The sequence below is a fragment of the Carcharhinus amblyrhynchos genome, chromosome 4 (assembly GCF_965287045.1).
Source record: "Carcharhinus amblyrhynchos chromosome 4, sCarAmb.v2.hapA, whole genome shotgun sequence".
Taxonomy (NCBI): Eukaryota; Metazoa; Chordata; class Chondrichthyes; order Carcharhiniformes; family Carcharhinidae; genus Carcharhinus; species Carcharhinus amblyrhynchos.
In genome coordinates this window covers 52120430-52139876 of record NC_137327.1, presented here as the reverse complement: position 1 = coordinate 52139876, position 19447 = coordinate 52120430, and the positions used below count along the sequence as shown (strand labels likewise).

Sequence of the window (19447 nt, the reverse complement as noted above, 5' to 3'; positions counted from 1 at the left end):
ACACTGGTCTGAGCAAGTTGACTGACTGAGGACCTTTATTTTTTTTGAAGCTCATTTACAATTCTCTAGTGTCTAGACCCTTGCCACTCCTACACCCCAGCAGTGGAGCCTCTGCTCACCTTTGTGGGCCAATTTGCTTCACTGAAGTCACTACTATGCTGACTTCCCACCCTTGGTCCTATCCCCGCTCATAATTTGCCTCCTAAAAAGGTTGGCAGAAAACCCAATGCAACTCGGTCTCTGAAGATATTCCGGTAGTTTTGCTGGACTCACGCAAGAGCTATAGTGGGAGATTGGCAAACTCCTGAGGTAGTGATGTCTGCTGAGTCTAACTATGCATGATGGACATTATCTCTTCAAAGCACAATGAGTCAGACTTGACCTCCATCCCATAAAACAGTAACGACCCTCTTAAGTTCTAATTCAATGTGTTTCATTATTCCTCCTCCAGTTCCATTTGATCTATTAAGTATATTAGAACCATTAGATTGGGAATCCAGGCTTCTTTAGATCCCTGTTTATAAAATGGTGTTCTACTTGTCGTTCTGTAATCCTCTGACATTATTCTGGTTTCCAATGAATCTTTATAATACTTGCTCGCACATGGCAGATTATATTAGCTACCTCCCCAAATACCACGTACTTGTGCTGTCCACCTAGACCAAGTATTGTGTCTTCCTTTACTACTTTCAGGCTTTAACATGTTCCCTGAGTTATGCCCTGAGAATGAGGTTCTTGCACTCAGTTAACTATTAAAATATCTTCAGTCCCTTGCACACTAATCCCCGCAATACCTCGCTCGACAATGAACCCGCTGTATACAATCCATTCAGTTGTCTACTCACTATTGCGCAGAGTCATTGAGCTGGTATTCACGGGAACGGCTGAAGCACTCCACCATCCCAGAATCTGTCCAAAGTCGTTTCATGGCAGACAGCAGCTCCGGGGAGAACGGCTCCGTATCTTCCATCCGACTCACCACGTCACATACCATTTTAGCATCAGCCTGTGCGGGAAGAGAAAATGCATCAGAATAAGGCACAAACCAACACCGTTGTGCCAATGCAAGGAACAGCAATGAACCAATCACATAATGGAAAAGGACAGCAATATGCCAATCGCCTCGTGGCAAGGGGCAACAAACCAATCCAGGAGCTATGGACTATCGCAAGGCTATGGCTCAGTGAGTATGGACTGTTGCAAGGCTATTGCTCCGTGGGTAGCAGCCTTTCAGTATTGTTCCACAGTGAGCAAACACACACACATGCTTTGCAGCTGGCAGGTGGGAGTATTACTGGATAACGGTCAAAAGCAGGAATCCTGGCTGATTTTTCAGCCCAGTGCATTGTGATGCAAAGGTCAACTGTAGGCAGCCAACTCAGAGATCGACCCTTAGGAACCTACTAGTCTCTGAGGATCCGTAGCCACCAAAGGTTGTGCTTTCTTCAGTGATTTGTTTTTTTGAGTTTCTTAATGGAACAATTTTGGAGGATTACAGGATGTGTCAGTGACCTAACAACACTGTGCCACCTGGATTGAGATTGGTGTTGCAAATGTCATACTGTACAATACTGGGTTACAGACTTCCACCCACCAATTGGTCATGGGTGAGTTGGTGGTCAACTTTGCCGAGGTTATAAACCACAATGTTACCAAAGGAATGAGCCCTCATCATCCTGATGCAGACCCTTCAATGCTCCCCTACATTTTTGCTGTGCCTAGTTGACCTACATTGAATCAAATAAACTTACAGCACAGAAACCAGGCCAAACTTTCTTCACCAACGTTTACACTTCACACAAATGTAAACTATAATTTATTTCCCCCATCATTTTCCTCTATTCCCTTCTCCCACTTTGAGACATTATCCTCCCCTTAAATGTGTTAATGCTACCTGCTTCCAACATTCCAGATGACAACCAGTTCCACATTTTCATCCCTTGCTGTATAAAAGAAACTCCTAAATTGATCTGTTCATAGCTATCTTAAATTTATGATACCTTGATATAAATATACTCAAGTGGAAACACATGGACACCAAGCAAACCCTTTCACAAGTCCTCCATCAAATACCTTAGTCTTATATTCATTAAGGGTAGACGGTTTCTTAAGAACGGGAAAAGGTGGTCCAGCTCAATGCATACATAAATCAGACATATTTGGGTAATATTTTGAAAATTATTCCTCTTTGAGGTTCTTTTGTTTTTCAATCTCATCTAAAGGAATTTCTGAGTTGACAAAGCAGAATCACATACTTTAAATTGAAGGAAATTTGAATGAAGCTTTGGTATAGCTAGTCAGCGGTCAGAAACAGAACATGAGAGAGAGGTAATACTAAATTTTGATGAAACCTCAGATCGACATTATGGAGTAATGTGCTCAGTTCTGGTTTCCATATTCATAGGATCCCTACAGTGCAGAAGCAGGCCAAATGACCATTGAAAATGCACCAACAATTCCACACTGGCAGTATCCCTGTAATCCCCCATTTTTACCCTGCTGGTCCCTAAGGGGCAAGTTAACATGGCTAATCAACCTAACCCGCACATCTTTGGAGTGTGGGAGAAACTGGAACACCCAGAGGAAGCCAACACACACACGGGGAGAATGTGCAAACTCCACACAATCACCTGAGGCTGGAAATGAATCCAGGCCCCTGGCGCTGAGGCAATAATGCTAACCTCTGTGCCACCGTGCTGCCCTTGTAGAGAGAATAGTGATTTACCCAGATTATACCAGGTTTTAACCATCAGAAAAGACAGACAGGCTGGAGTTATTTTCTCTACAAAACAGAAGGTGACCTAACAGAGGTCCTGAAATTCTGAAGGCGTTCAATAGGAGGCTATGGCCATGTGGTATTATTGTTAGACTATTAATCCAGAAAGTCAGCTAATGTTCTGAGGACAGGGATTTGAATCCTGCCACAACAGATGGTGAAACTTGAGTTCAATAAAAAAAAATCTGGAATTAAGAATCTACTGATGATTGTGACACCATTGTCAATTATTAGAAAAACTTCTCCGGTTTACTAATGTCTTTTAGGGAAAGAAACTACTGTCTTTACCCAGTCTGGCCTACATATGACGCCAGACTCACAACAATGTGGTTGACTGTCAACTTGAGATGGGCAATAAATGCTGGCCAGCCAGCGACACCCATGTCCCACGAATGAATTAAAAAAGTAGGATTCATGAAGAGAAGATATTTTCACTTATGAGGAAGTCCAAAACTAGGAACTATAAATATAAGATGGTTATTAATAATCTAATAGGGAATCAGGAGGAATTTCTTAATTTTGCAGTGATCCCTTTGGGCAAGGCCATGTAATAAGAACATAAGAACATAAGAAATAGGAGCAGGAGTAGGCCATCTGGCCCTTCGAGCCTGCCCCGCCATTCAATAAGATCATGGCTGATCTGTCGTGGCTCAGTTCCACTTTCCCGCCCTCTCCCCATAACCCTTAATCCCCTCTCTTATCAAAAACCCATCAACCCGCTTCTTAAAAATATTTAGCGAGGCAGCCTCCACCACTTCAACGGGCAGAGAATTCCAGAGATTCACCACCCTTTGAGTGAAGAAGTTCCTCCTCAACTCCGTTCTGAACTGCCCCCCCTTTATCTTGAGGCTGTGCCCCCTAGTCCTACTGTCTTTTTTGAGCGGGAAGAGTCTTTCCACCTCTATCCTATCCATCCCATTCATCATCTTATACGTCTCAATGAGATCTCCCCTCATTCTTCTAAACTCTAACGAGTACAAGCCTAGTTTATTCAGCCTCTCCTCATAGCTCAACCCCCTCAACTCCGGTATCAGCCTAGTAAACCTCCTCTGCACTCCCTCCAAGGCCAAAATATCTTTGCGCAGGTGCGGCGCCCAAAACTGCACACAGTACTCCAGCTGCGGCCTCACCAATGCCCTATACAGCTGCAGCAAGACCTCCCTACTTTTATATTCAATCCCCCTCGCTATGAAGGCCAGCATCCCATTCGCCTTCCTGACCACCTGCTGCACCTGCAGGCTGGGTTTTTGCGACTCATGCACAAGGACCCCGAGGTCCCTCTGCACCGTCGCCTGCTGCAGTTTTTCGCCACGTAAGTAATAGTCCTTCCTACCATTCTTCCTACCAAAGTGGACCACCTCACACTTGCCAACATTAAATTCCATTTGCCATTTCCTGGCCCATTCACCCAGCCTATCTAGATCCTTCTGCAGACTCTCCACACCCTCCGCACAATTTGCCTTTCCCCCAATCTTGGTGTCATCAGCAAATTTCGACACCCTACACTCGGTTCCCTCCTCCAGATCATCTATATAAATGGTAAATAGCTGAGGCCCCAGCACCGACCCCTGGGGCACCCCACTAGTCACCAACCGCCAATCCGAATAGCACCCATTGACCCCCACTCTCTGCCTCCTATTTGACAACCAATCCTCTATCCACGCTAACACCCTACCCCCAACTCCATGTCCTCTGACCTTCTGCAGTAACCTCTTGTGAGGTACCTTATCAAACGCCTTCTGAAAATCCAGAAAGACCACATCCACCGGCTCTCCTCTATCCACCGCCCTAGACACATCCTCATAGAACTCCAGTAAATTTGTCAGACACGACTTCCCTTTAATGAAACCGTGTTGCGTCTGCCCTATCAAGCAATTCCCTTCAAGATGCCTCGCAATTTCCTCCTTAATGACGGATTCTAACATTTTACCTACCACAGACGAGGCCAGGTTGATGAAAACATGACATTAAGAACATAAGAACATAAGAACATAAGAAATAGGAGCAGGAGTAGGCCATCTGGCCCTTCGAGCCTGCCCCGCCATTCAATAAGATCATGGCTGATCTGTCGTGGCTCAGTTCCACTTTCCCGCCCTCTCCCCATAACCCTTAATCCCCTCTCTTATCAAAAACCCATCAACCCGCTTCTTAAAAATATTTAGCGAGGCAGCCTCCACCACTTCAACGGGCAGAGAATTCCAGAGATTCACCACCCTTTGAGTGAAGAAGTTCCTCCTCAACTCCGTTCTGAACCGCCCCCCCTTTATCTTGAGGCTGTGCCCCCTAGTCCTACTGTCTTTTTTGAGCGGGAAGAGTCTTTCCACCTCTATCCTATCCATCCCATTCATCATCTTATACGTCTCAATGAGATCTCCCCTCATTCTTCTAAACTCTAACGAGTACAAGCCTAGTTTATTCAGCCTCTCCTCATAGCTCAACCCCCTCAACTCCGGTATCAGCCTAGTAAACCTCCTCTGCACTCCCTCCAGGGCCAAAATATCCTTGCGCAGGTGCGGCGCCCAAAACTGCACACAGTACTCCAGCTGCGGCCTCACCAATGCCCTATACAGCTGCAGCAAGACCTCCCTACTTTTATATTCAATCCCCCTCGCTATGAAGGCCAGCATCCCATTCGCCTTCCTGACCACCTGCTGCACTTGCAGGCTGGGTTTTTGCGACTCATGCACAAGGACCCCGAGGTCCCTCTGCACCGTCGCCTGCTGCAGTTTTTCGCCACGTAAGTAATAGTCCTTCCTACCATTCTTCCTACCAAAGTGGACCACCTCACACTTGCCAACATTAAATTCCATTTGCCATTTCCTGGCCCATTCGCCCAGCCTATCTAGATCCTTCTGCAGACTCTCCACACCCTCCGCACAATTTGCCTTTCCCCCAATCTTGGTGTCATCAGCAAATTTCGACACCCTACACTCGGTTCCCTCCTCCAGATCATCTATATAAATGGTAAATAGCTGAGGCCCCAGCACCGACCCCTGGGGCACCCCACTAGTCACCAACCGCCAATCCGAATAGCACCCATTGACCCCCACTCTCTGCCTCCTATTTGACAACCAATCCTCTATCCACGCTAACACCCTACCCCCAACTCCATGTCCTCTGACCTTCTGCAGTAACCTCTTGTGAGGTACCTTATCAAACGCCTTCTGAAAATCCAGAAAGACCACATCCACCGGCTCTCCTCTATCCACCGCCCTAGACACATCCTCATAGAACTCCAGTAAATTTGTCAGACACGACTTCCCTTTAATGAAACCGTGTTGCGTCTGCCCTATCAAGCAATTCCCTTCAAGATGCCTCGCAATTTCCTCCTTAATGACGGATTCTAACATTTTACCTACCACAGACGTTAAACTAACTGGCCTGTAATTCCCCGCCTTTTGCCTGGCACCCTTCTTAAACAACGGCGTAACATTAGCCGTTTTCCAATCCTCCGGCACTTCCCCGGAATCCAGCGACGTCTGGAAAATAACCACCAAGGCATCCACTATCACCTCCGCCATTTCTTTCAGAACCCTCGGATGCATTCCATCCGGTCCTGGGGACTTGTCCACAATCAGCCCCTCCAGTCTGTCGCGCACCACCTCTCTAGTAACAGTAATGTCATTAAGACCCTCCAGTCCTACCACCTTTCCATCGCTAACACCCGGCAAATTATTCACGTCCTCCTCCGTGAAGACAGAAACAAAATAAGGTAGCCCTAGTGGTATCTTGATGATTTATGGAGTTAACACACTACCTAGTGTGGGATACTGAGCTGTACAAATATATCTGACATCTGGTCTGTGTTTGATGGGATAAGGTAGAATGGGGACATAGTGATTTGAAACCAACCACCAGCATTGGGGCTGAGTGAAAAAAGGCCAAATCATTGGTCCTGTCCAGAGGAGTGTGTGCACAGCTGGTCATGGTCAAGGACAGGAATGGACTCCACTGAGATAGCCTGAACAGTTTACTGTGCGAGCTCTCATGTAGAGAGTGACCATGTATGTGGTGGTCAAAGACTTCCTCTGGCACATGTGGAAGTCCAAAAGGAGTCAGAAGAGGAGGGGGTTAAAGGGAGAAAATTCAATGAAAGAATGTAATCCCAGAGTCAGATTATTCTTCTCCAGTTCAGTTTGCCAATGATGAGGGCGACTTAAACTCTTTTTACGATGGTGTTTTCAATGGTTGTTAAGATGTGGGACTAGGAGCCTTCTCAACCAAAGAATGTACAGACGAATTGGTCTTCATGAAAAGCAATCAGTGAATGGTGTCTATTTGCATGATGCAATGTTGTGAATTGTAACACAACTCATTACATCTCCCAATTAGATCACAAAAATGACCCACATTGTTGGAGAACATAACAGCTTTGAAACAATCAGCTGCTCCATCAATCCTCCCAACACTCAAGCTAACTGAAGCATCAAGATTAGATACTCCTACTCTCCCCACCCCACAAACACAACAGAAAGATCCAACGAGAACAAAAAAACTTTAGAAAACACCTCTCTGATTAGGGCATTAGATCCAATCCAATCTAGATTACACGGACAATGCTGATCGTTAACTGTTAAACTAGATTAATAGAGCTTCTTCCAAATGCTCGACACTCCAAAGCCTGTCCGCCATCTACAACACACAAGTTCGCAATGTGATGGAAGACTAGCCACTCTTGATTGAGTCCAGCTCCAACAACACACAAAAATCTTCAACACCATCCAGGACAAAGCAGCCTGCCAGACTGACACCCCATCCACCACCGACACACAACAGCAGCATTGTATACCATCTACAAGATGCACTGTAACAATTCACCAAGCTCCTTCTATGGCACCTTTCAAATTCCTGACCTCTATTACCTAGGAGGACAAGGGCAGACTTCTAGAACACGATTGTTGTACTCTTGATTGCCAATTTGTGAAGGAAGAATCCAGAGTTAGTCTTTACTTGGGATAGATTTATTCGGAGTGAAACATTCTTGATATATATCACCTGACTCCACTCAACTTCAGTGTCAGTATTTGTTTCTTTTTTGTGCCCAAGTAACCACCTAATCAATACCCTCCACCTATATGCATTTAATTCAGTTGATACTATTAGCCATTACATGTAAAATTCCTCCAAGCCACACGCTGTCCCGATTTAGAAGTGTATCGCTGTTCCGGGTTAAAAGTCTGGAACTCCCTGCGGGTGAAATCGCACCAGGTGGAATGCAAAAGTTCAAGGCAGTAACACTTCACCATCTTCTCAAGGGCAATTTAGGGATCAGCAACAAATACTGGCTTAGCCACTGATGTTCACATCACAGAAATGAAGAAAAGAAATAAAGACCTTTCAAACCTTCATTTAAAGTTTTAGGGAAGCTATTGCTGCTTGTTTCCAATCCTTTCTGAAATTTTATCATGAATCTGCTTTCATCACCTTTTCAGACATCAGAAGAGTTGCCTTTATAAAAAAAAATTCTCATCTCCTCCAGGTTCCTTTGGTTACCAACGCTTGTCAGTGTAAATGGCTTCTCTCCATTCACTCTATCAAAACCTCTCAACATTTTAAACACCTTTAGTAAATCTCTTAACCTCTCTATTCTAAAGAAGAAAGGCACAAGTTTCTCCCACACTTCTCTATGTAGAAAGATTGCTTTCTGCAGTTAAGGTGGCAGCCAAATCCTAACCCTGGTAAGTTTCTGGAGAGGCACAGCCAATACTCAAAAGATTTAAGATTTTGAGGAGGAGAGTGAGGTGGACAAAATTCCAGAACCTAGGGGGCTATGCAGCTGAAGACATGGCTGTCAGTGATGGAGCAATTAAAATTTTGGATACCCAACAGGGCAGATATAGACAGCTTGAAAGTTGTAGAAGGTTACAGAGATTGGGAATAGCAAGGCTATGGAGGGATTGGAAAACAAGGACGGAAATTTTAAAACGATGCCTTGTTGCCACAGGAAACAACGTCTATCAGCGAGCGAGCACAGACGCTGACAGGTTAATGGGACTTGTGCCAAATTAGGATAGGACGGTTTTGCTGAGTTTAATTTTACAGCGGTGGAAAATCAGAGAGTGGCTGGGAAAGCAATGAGATAGTTCAGTCTGCAGGTAGCAAAAAGCAACAATAAGTGTTTCAGCAACAGATAAATTGAGGCAGGCTCAGAAATGATTATGTTAAGGGGCAGGAAGTAGACTCAGTCTTGATGCAATAGATACTCAATTGGCAGTTCATCTCAGGATTAAATAGGAAGCCAAGGTTATGAATAGTCCGATTCAGCTTGAAGCAATGGCCAAACATTGAAATGGTATCAGTGTTTAAGGAATGGAGCTTGTAGCTGGAACTGAAGGCAATGGCTTTGATCTTTCCAATATTTTTTCAGAACTGTTCTTTGGTATTTTCTGCAGACAAAATAAAAGCAGCTGAAAAACAGCTCTAGCCAAACAGCCCACCCACATACAGGTACACAAAGACAAACACACATCCACTTACATGTACACCAACATACATATACATCTACCTACATGTACACCAACATACATACATACCCACCTACCTGTACACCAACACTCATACATGTCCACCTACCTGTACACAAACACACATAGACATCCCACCCACATGTACACAAACACACATTCACACCCACTTATATTTTTAAAAATTCATTTGTGGGACATGGGAGTCGCTGGCTGGCGAACATTTATTGTGTGGATGTGGATATGCCGGCGTTGGACTGGGGTAAACACATTAAGAAGTCTGACAACACCAGGTTTCAGTCCAACCGATTTATTTGATAGTAAATTCACTAGCTTTCAGCTGACGAAGGGGCTAACCCGAAAGCTAGTGAATTTACTATCAAATAAATCGGTTGGACTGAAACCTGGTGTTGTCGAACATTTATTGCCCATCCTAGTTGCTCTGTTGTGGCTCTGGAGTCACATATAGGCCAGACCAGGTAAGGATAGCAGATTTTCTTCCCTAAAGGACATTAATGAACCAGATGGGTTTTTCCGACAATCAGCAAAGATTTCACGATCATCAGTAGATTCTTAATTCCAGATATATTCCTTCAAATCTAGCCGTGGCTAGATTTGAACATGGGTCCCCAGAATATTAGCTAAGTTTCTGCAATAAGAGTCTAGTGATAATATCACTAGGCCATTGCCTCCCCCTTGTACACATCCACTTACATGTACACAAAAACACATACACACCCACTTACACGTACACAAACACATGTACACATCCACCTACATGTACAAATACACATACACACCCATCTACATGTACCCACATACATACACAACACACCCATATACTTCTACACAAACACGCATACACGCCCACCTACATGTACACACAAACACACCCACTTACATGTACACAAACACACACATGCATTCATCTACATACACAGACACATACACCCACCTACATGTACACAACCACACATGCCCCACCCACATGCTTGTACAAAAACACATGTACACACACACCTCTGTGTATACAAACACACAAATGCCCACCTACATGTACACACACCCCCCCACCTCCACGTACATAGATATACTTATGAACTCACCTACATGCACACACACACATACACACTCATCTCAATGTTCATAGAGACACATACAAACCCATCTACATGCACATACACATCCACCTATATGTACACAAACACACATACGAACCCACCTACATTTGCACACATACACATCCATTTACATGTGCATATCCAGTTACATGTACACAACATTCACCCACCCACATATCAACACACACAACCAATATCCACAAATGTACACACACGCGCGCACACACACACACACACATACATACCCGCTCACAACCCCCTCGCGCACACCCCCACCTTGATGTACTCTCACACAGTCACATATGCACACCAGCATTTATACATGCTTTGGGCTCCAGGCATACAGAGGAGAACAATCCCCTTCATTTGAGAAGATTCTTAGTGGAGATGGAGTGAGGTGTAGCGACACTCCTGTTTAGCCTGTGGCCAGAATCTAGGTCATGAAGGGAGCCATGATGTGCTCCTAGTATCAGCCATGGCTCAGTGGCAGCATTCTCTCCCCAGAATCAGTGGTTCAAATCCCATTCTGGTATAGAGCACAAAACTGGAAATGATCAGAAATTTACTCTGTCAGGATCAAAACAAGGGAATAAAAACATTGGGTGAATCGATTCACAGCACCTCTCCAGGAAATATTTGCTTAGGAAAGTGGATCAAAAAACACAGATTATTGCTTAAGGCTATGACAAGCTAGAAAATGAAACTGAACGTTTTTCCTTGGCAGGAGGATTGGTAAACCTTAAGACACAGATTTAAAATAATTGGCAAAACCAGAGGTGAGAATTTTTTCACACAGTAAGTTGTTGAGATCTGGAATGCATTGCTCAAAAGGGCGGTGGAAGCAGATTCAATTGTAATGTTTAAAAGGGAATCTCGACTGCTCTTAAAAAGATTTTACAAATGTGTTAGCGTTACAGAGGATAAACAGGAGGAGTGGAACCATCTGGGTAGGTTGTCCAAAACAGTTGGCCCTGACAATGATAAGCCAAATTGACTCTTTTCTGTACGATAGCATTCTATGATCTCCTGGACAAGTACTTTCAGACAACACCAGATTGCACTATTTTGAATACTTTCAATGAGAATCGAATATTGATTTCAATTTGAACAGAAAGGGACAAGGATAAGAGATCAGCTTTGTGAAACATGAATGTGGGAGTATAGGAGGGCCTCTGCATCCTTCTTTAAAAGCAGACAGCTTATTTTGGTATTCTGGGACTCAGCCGAGCAATTAGTTTGAGAGGTCCACTCTTGGTGAGCCTAACTAAAGCGGGCACATTATCCCTCCTCACCCATCTGGTCTTCATGTTGTATAAACATTTTGTACAGTCTGTGGCTTAACCGAGTTTAATTATGCATCCCCTATACTTTTGCACTGGGGAACCACTGGCAGTTTTATCACTGCTATATACAGTTTTATTGCCCTGAAAAGGTTCATGGGTTTTGTCTTGGAATTTCTAGGAAATTAGAAATAATAAAAACAAGGGCATCATTGCTTGCTGAAGCTCAGACAGGTAATTTTGCAACCAGAATATCTGCATTGCTTTGAATGGTGTGAGCTTTGGAATACAGATTCAGATGGCCGTATCTTGGCTACTCCGTTAATGGGGTCTTGTTGACAGAACCGCTGCATCTTCAGAGGAAGGTGGCATTATAAAAGAAAGCACTAGATGGTCTTCCAAAGGCACCTAGCATTGGGGTGTGGAGCTCTGCCTCTGCAGCAAATGCAATGACTGCTGTTGAGTATCTTAACTTCCAGCAGCACAATGCTTGATCGATCTCAAATGTGCAGATGAAAATGGCTTCATGGCATTCAGCAAAACACCAATAAATCACTTAGTCTTGAAAGAAAAGCATGCAAAGTGAGGTCTCTATACGTGCATCAAAACCCAAGATCCTGGCTAGACAACTCTTAGTGGGCAAGATCAAGTAACAGTTACAAGCTGGACAAAACAAATTGGTATCTGATGCCGGCTATTATGATGTGATTCATATCAAAACACTGCCAATTTTTTTCAGTTTTGTACAGTTTTTTTGCAGGTACATTATTGTCTGCAGTTGTGAACTGAATTCTTTGACCATTCCCCGACCTGCTTTCTGGACTCTGATCCACAGACCTCAAGATCTCTTAAGGCAGATGACTGGCCACCTGACACAGCACTCACTCCCACTTCAGCTCTTCAAGGATCTGGTACTGATCTGCAAGCCTGATAAACATGTTAAGCAGCTTGGGAAATGAATTTGGTGTATTCTCCACACATCTATTTCAGGAGAGGGTATAGTTCAGGGGTAGAGGATTTGATTGTGGTTCAAGAGGTCCCTGGTTCATATCTGGGTGCTCTCTTTGGTGATTGGATGACATGTTTGGGGGTCGATTTAGCTCAGTTAGCTGGACGATTGGTTTGTGATGCGGAGTGATACTAACAGCGTGGGTTCAACTCCTGTACCAGTTGAGGTTATTCATGAAGGCTCTGCCTTCTCAACCTTGTCCAAAATGTGGTGACCATCAGGATAAATCACCACCAGTTAGCCCTCTTTGAGGGGGAGAGCAGCCTCTGGTCACCTGGGACTAGTGACTTTACTTTCTTTCAGGAGAAAGTCATTTTTAAAGCCTCCCTATCAGGCTCCATTTCAGCTTGACCCAGCAATCAACCACGTTGCTAAGCCAGATCCATACTGATCAGTACCCTTTACTGCCTGGAATTCAAAGCAAGAGGCAGCAGAGGTTTGAACTCTCTGCTGTCAGCATTCAGACAGATCTGTGGGTTCAAGTGCCATGATAGATCAGAGTACAAGGTCCAGTCTGTCATTTAAACAGAGTACCGAGAGTGTGCTGACACTGTTGAGCTCACAACATCATTCAAAGACAGGAAAAGAACTGGTGCCTTGGCCAACATTCCTTTCTCAACCAATGAGACCAACAGATTGCTGTTTGTGGGATCTTGCTGAGCTCCAGAACAACAGTGATGTGTTTTGGGGCTTATGAGGAGGTGGTGCGGTATTTTATAAGTGCAACTTATTTAATTTTGAGCTGAGTATGACAACTGTTTGTCACAGGACGAAAAACATGGTTCTCTATGAAGAAACTTTTCTTCAGGGTTTGTTTTTCTCTGCATCTGTATCAAGGAGCCTGACAGTACATGCTAAATGAATAAAGTTCTCACCTGACCAGGTGGAGAAAAACTCATTAAAATAATTTACAGCTGTCTGTACGCTATGGCCTGTAAGAAAGTATGGAATGGAGGCAGTCTCTGACAAAAACAATGATAATAACGGGAGCAGCATGATTTAAGTGTAATTCAACAAGGATTAGATGCTGCAACAGGTCATCACCATGTTTACAACCACAAGACGTGTCAACGTACTCCATGCTTTGTCTTATTCTTGACTCCAGTAAAGCACATTCCATTACCTGATGAACTGCAGTGCCGCCTTAAATCAAAAGCATTGCAGTTCCCCGATCTGTACGTGTGAACATTTTTAATCCTGTGCCAGAACAATGACAACATTTACTGCCTTGGTGTGATAACTACACTATTAGCACCAGTGCTCCCGAATGGTATAAATGAAGGCCTATAGGCAGGATTATAATAGCAGCTTAGTATATGGTAAAACAATTTGAGACATGAATTGAGAATCAAGTTAATTTCCCTGTCAATAATGGGTTAAATTAATGCTTTCAGTACAGCAGTGTAAAACTGTTATCACAGTATTAAACCTACTGACCCCAGTGTTTAAATCAACCAAAAATGTCTCATGTCCATATTTTCACCATGGTGATAAATTCATGTACAGATGACTGAGACTTAGAATAGTGCCATTTAAAACTCAAATGTTATTTCACTTTAATGACAGAACAGAAACACTGGACTTTTAAATTGTTTTTTTTTAATTTGCCACTAGCTATGGGAAGAAAATGTGTTCTACTGGTTTGATTATAAGTTAGACAACTCACAAATTCAGTAAGAAATAACCAATTTACATTTATATAGTAACTTTCACATTATCAGGTTGTCATAAAGTGCTTGATAACTAACCAAGTATTTCTGAAGTATGGTCCCTGTTATATAGAGAAACGCAGAGAACAACAATGAGATCATGACCAAAAAATCTATTTTTCACGGTGTTGGTTGAGGAATAAACGTTGACCATGTCACTGGGGAGAATTCCTCCATTCTTCAAATTGTGTCACAGGATCATTTGGTTTTCCCCAAATTGGTAACCCTTCATTATTGCACCGAACATTATGTGCTCAGGGCCTGGTGGCAGACATGAACCCATCACCATCTGACTTGGATGCTAGTGTGCTACCACTCAGGATAACCCCAATATCACTGCCACAGCATTGGACAAGTAATGTTGAAGAACACTCACTCCCAGCTCATAGGGAAGGGTTTCCACTTTAGCAGGAATGTGATATTGGATTGACTGCCTGCTTCCCACTTATCTCAATGGAAAAAGGAAAATCAAGAAGGGTGTGTAACAGGTGGCCAATTGGATACTATCCATTTGATGTTTTTTGACAATGATACCTCGCACATTTTACTTGTGTGTGCTTAATTTCAGGGCTGGGTAATGGAGAATATGATGCAGAAGTGCAGAAAGAATCTTTACATTGATTGGAGATAGTCAGCACAGTTTTGTGAAGGGTAGGTCGTGCCTTACTAACCTTATTGAGTTTTTTGAGAAAGTGACCAAAGAGGTGGATGGGGGTAAGGCAGTTGACGTGGTATATATGGATTTTAGTAAGGTGTTTGATAAGGTTCACCATGGAAGGCTTCTGCAGAAAATGCAGATGTATGGGATTGGGGTGATTTAGTTAATTGGCTCAGGAATTGGCTAGCAGATAGGAGACAGAGGGTGGTGGTTGATGGAAAGTATTCTTCACGGAGTTCGGTTACAAGTGGTGTGCCTCAGGGATCTGTTTTGGGGCCACTGCTGTTTGTAATTTTTATAAATGATCTGGATGAGGGTATAGTCGGGTGGATCAGTAAATTTGCTGATGACACCAAAGTTGGAGGAGTGGTAGATAGTGAAGAGGGGTGTCATAGTTTACAGAGAGACTTGGACAAGTTGCAGAGCTGGGCCGAGAGGTGGCAGATGGAGTTTAATGTGGAAAAGTGTGAGGTAATTCACTTTGGCAGGAATAACAGATGTGCAGAGTATAGGGCTAACGGTAGGACTCTGAATAGTGTTGATGAACAGAGGGATCTAGGTGTATGTGTACATAGATCCCTGAAAGTTGGGAATCAAGTAGATAAGGTAGTTAGGAAGGCATACGGTGTCTTGGTGTTTATTGGTAGGGGGATTGAATTTAGGAGCCGCAACGTCATGTTGCAACTGTACAAAACTCTGGTGCAGCCGCACTTGGAGTATTGTGTGCAGTTCTCCTCCCCACATTATAGGAAGGATGTGGAGGCATTGGAGAGGGTGCAGATGAGGTTTACCAGGATGTTGCCTGGTATGGAGGGAAGGTCCTATGAGGAGAGACTGAAGGATTTGGGGTTGTTTTCGTTAGAAAGAAGGCGGCTAAGAGGGGACCTTATTGAAACATATAAGATGATTAGAGGTTTAGATAGGGTGGACAGTGATAGCCTTTTTCCTCGGATGGAGAAAGCTAGCACGAGGGGGCATAGCTTTAAATTAACGGGTGGTAGATATAGGACGGATGTCAGAGGTAGGTTCTTTACCCAGAGGGTGGTGAGGGATTGGAATGCCCTGCCTGCTGCAGTTGTAGATGCGCCTAGTTTGGGGGCGTTTAAGAGATCCGTGGATAGGTTTATGGATGGAAAGGGATTGGTTCAGGTTAGAGGGTCATTGCTTTTTTAATTGGTCAGCGCAACATCGTGGGCCGAAGGGCCTGTTCTGCGCTGTAATGTTCTATGTTCTATACATGACAGAACAAGCAGCAATAAGACGATCTCTTCTCTCTAGTGCTCTATAAGAGCTTCAGTTTCAACAGTTCTTCACCTAGTTTTGCCTGCCTGCTTGTACATTATTCAAGGTACGGTGTGTATTCTATTCTGTAAATGCTTGAATAGGAGACATCCAAGATGGGTGAGGACCAGTGTTGTTTACAGGCTGTCTGCCTTTAAGGCACAATCAATCATCATTGTCTCTGTTACCATGGCAACTCCCATCCCTCCTCACACCCCAAATCTCTTCCATCACATGATGGAGCAAGCTGGTAACCATGGCAACTAATCCCTGCTGACAATGCATCTTACAGACCATCAAAGAAGTTCATGTGCATTGTCACTAAATTATTGATTTGATGAAATATTTAAAGATCCTCTTTTACATTTGGATTGTGTGTTAGATACACAGCATTATTACAGGCAATGCATCTGAATTATGGACAGAATGTTCAGGAAAATTTAATAATAGATTGGGATAAGAGCAGAAAACAGAAATAAATAAATACATTATAGAAATAACATTCAATGGTCATGTTATGATAAGAGGTTGTTGGATCAAACAATGAAAGTGAATAATTATAAGTAACATGAAAACTATATTCAAGAACATTATATTAAAGTTGATTATGGGACCTTCTGATAAATATGAGCAAGAATATTGTCTGTGGAAGATGCAGAAGGAATGACCAATGACCAGGGAGAAGCAGAGAATTTGATGGCATTGAGTGGATATCTCAAAGATGTGGAATGGCATGGTGGCACACTGGTTAGCACTGCTGCCTCACAGCATCAGGTTCAATTCCTTTCTTCGGTGACTGTGTGGAACTTGCACTGTGTTTGCATGGGTTTCCTCCGGGTGCTCCAGTTTCCTCCCACAGTCCAAAGGTGTGCGGGTTAGGTGGATTGACCATGCTAAATTGCCCCTTACTGTCCCAAGGTGTAGATTGGATGGATTATCCATGGTGAATGTGCAGGGTTACGGGGATAGGGCGGGCAAAAGGGCCTGCATAAAACGCTCTGTCAGAGAATCAGTGCGTACTCAATGGGCCAAAAGGTCTCCTTCTGCACTGTAGGGATTCTATAATTCTTCAACCTTTCCTGCAGCTGGGATTAACTGGTTCCATGAACTGGACTGAAGAACGTGAGTAACTGTGGAATGACTGGAGAATTCCAATCATGGTCTGTGCACAACAATTAACTGACCTTCTCCTTCCCCCAAACAACACCCCACATCTCTTCCTAAGATTCAAATCTTGTGGTTCCAATGTTTTGAGCTTTGCCATTCTTGAACAGATAGAACTAAATCTACCATTAAAGGAACAAAGAGACAGTTTTCTTCCAGCGAGGAATATACTTTTAACCATCCTCATGCTACATGAAGTTTGAAACAGCAGAAGACTAAACAGTGACAGTGAAGATTGTACGAAAGGTTACAAGTGGAGTGGGCAGCATTGAAGAACAAATGTGGTTAGAGTAGACAGTACCCAGTGAGGGATGGGAGCAGGCAGTAATGAAGAGCAGGGCAGAAAGTTCATAAAGGACAGCCAAGACATGAAGAATAGGACGCTCCAGTTAGCCCAAATGCTAAGTGGAGAAAGGCAGAGAGGCATTGCTAACATTCAGGAGCCTGGATTTTTAACACATGGATGTAATTTTTACCCTATTTATGTTTTGATGGTTTTGTTATGAGTGTGAGTGAAACAGTGCACCCAGTGCTGTCACTGCTCTCAAATTCTGTGCTGTTCAGAATATTTTAAATTCTGATTCTGTCTGTCTGAAGTGTTATAATGTGCATAGCCCATTTATCACTTGTGGTGCATTGCTACCACCTACCGCACTAAGTGATTGGATACCCCAATTAGGGCTTAATGTGATACCTACAGCTTGCAAGAGGAGTGAAATCAAATGAATAGGGAATGTATCAGAAGACTTGATCTGTATTCACTGAGAGCCCAATCCAAACTAATGCATCTTTGAGTTGTTGAGGCGCTAGTCTACCATATCTGGATCATTTTCTCCACAAGCTAAGGGATATTTAAGCTGCACACAACTTGGTCAAAACTCAAACATTAAGCTTGCAAAGAATAATACTAACTGCAGGTCAAATTTGTCTTCAATTCCCTCTGGAGCTTATCTTTGACTGAATGTGCTGAAATGTCGCTGGGCTTCCATGCAGCTTCATTTTCCAAGTGGACTTATTAAATTAACATTAGCAATGCCTAATTATCTCCAGGAGGCAACAGTCAATCATGCTTTTGCTTTCTTCCACGCTAGCTGCAATGCTGAATTCTGGGGCCAGAACCAGAGAGTGACAAATAGCCAACTGCGAGGGAGATGGGGCACTGTGCTGCCCTCCTATTGCACTCTGTTTTGAGGATGCATGATGCTTTTAACAGGTGGACAGTCTTTAAATTGGTGAAGTCACCCAGTCCAGCTGGAATGTTTCTTAAATTACTGAGGGAAGTAAGAGTGGAAATTATGGAGGTTCTGGCCACAATTTTCCAAATGTCCTTCGATGTGAGGATGGTGCCACAAGACTGGAGGATAAACCTGGTAAGTTCAGGCCAGTCAGCGGTGTTAAGAAAACTATTAGAGACAACAATCCAGGGCTAACTTAATTGGCACTTGGAAAACATGGACTGATAAATCAGTGGGGATGATTCTCCAGCCTGCTGCGCTGCTCTAGCAGTGCAATGGGCTGGGAGACATCAGTGGAGGCCATTTTGCGGGCTTCCCGCTGGGCACCACAGCCTCCACGGTAAAGGTTTTCAGAGTAATCAGCTCTGCGCTGGAAATCGGCGCGGAGCTGATTACAATATGCTAAGTGGTATTTGCATATCATTAGCAGGCCCAGGACTGAAGTCTCCGGGCCTGCTAGCATCACCCCCACCGCCAGGAGTGGTTCACTCCAGCAGGGTTTACAACTGCTCCCCACTAACAGGGAGCAGAAGGGTGGTTGGGATAAGGGGACGTGCCCTCTGGGCAGTACCAGCCACACCCACTGGCAGTGCCCAAGGGCAAACTGGCAATGCCCAAGGGGCGCCTCGGCAAAGCCCATCAAGCCAAGTGGCATCAAGGTCTATTGGATGGGCAAGGCCTATTGGGGGTGATCGCTGGGGGTCGGAGGACCTGCTGCCACTCTGCATTCAGGATCGCAGGCAAAGGGAA

General features: G+C 43.9%; 1 protein-coding gene across 2 annotated transcripts in view; it reads right to left on the bottom strand.

The window, feature by feature from the left end:
- LOC145342010 (guanine nucleotide-binding protein G(o) subunit alpha) overlaps positions 1–19447 on the bottom strand; it is a 231442-nt gene that overhangs the window by 55880 nt on the left and 156115 nt on the right. For both annotated transcript variants that reach the window (XM_080187142.1, XM_080187143.1), the window contains exon 4: positions 846–1006. In XM_080187142.1, the coding sequence (XP_080043268.1) occupies positions 846–1006 (161 nt within the window). The remainder of the gene's footprint in view (positions 1–845; positions 1007–19447) is intronic.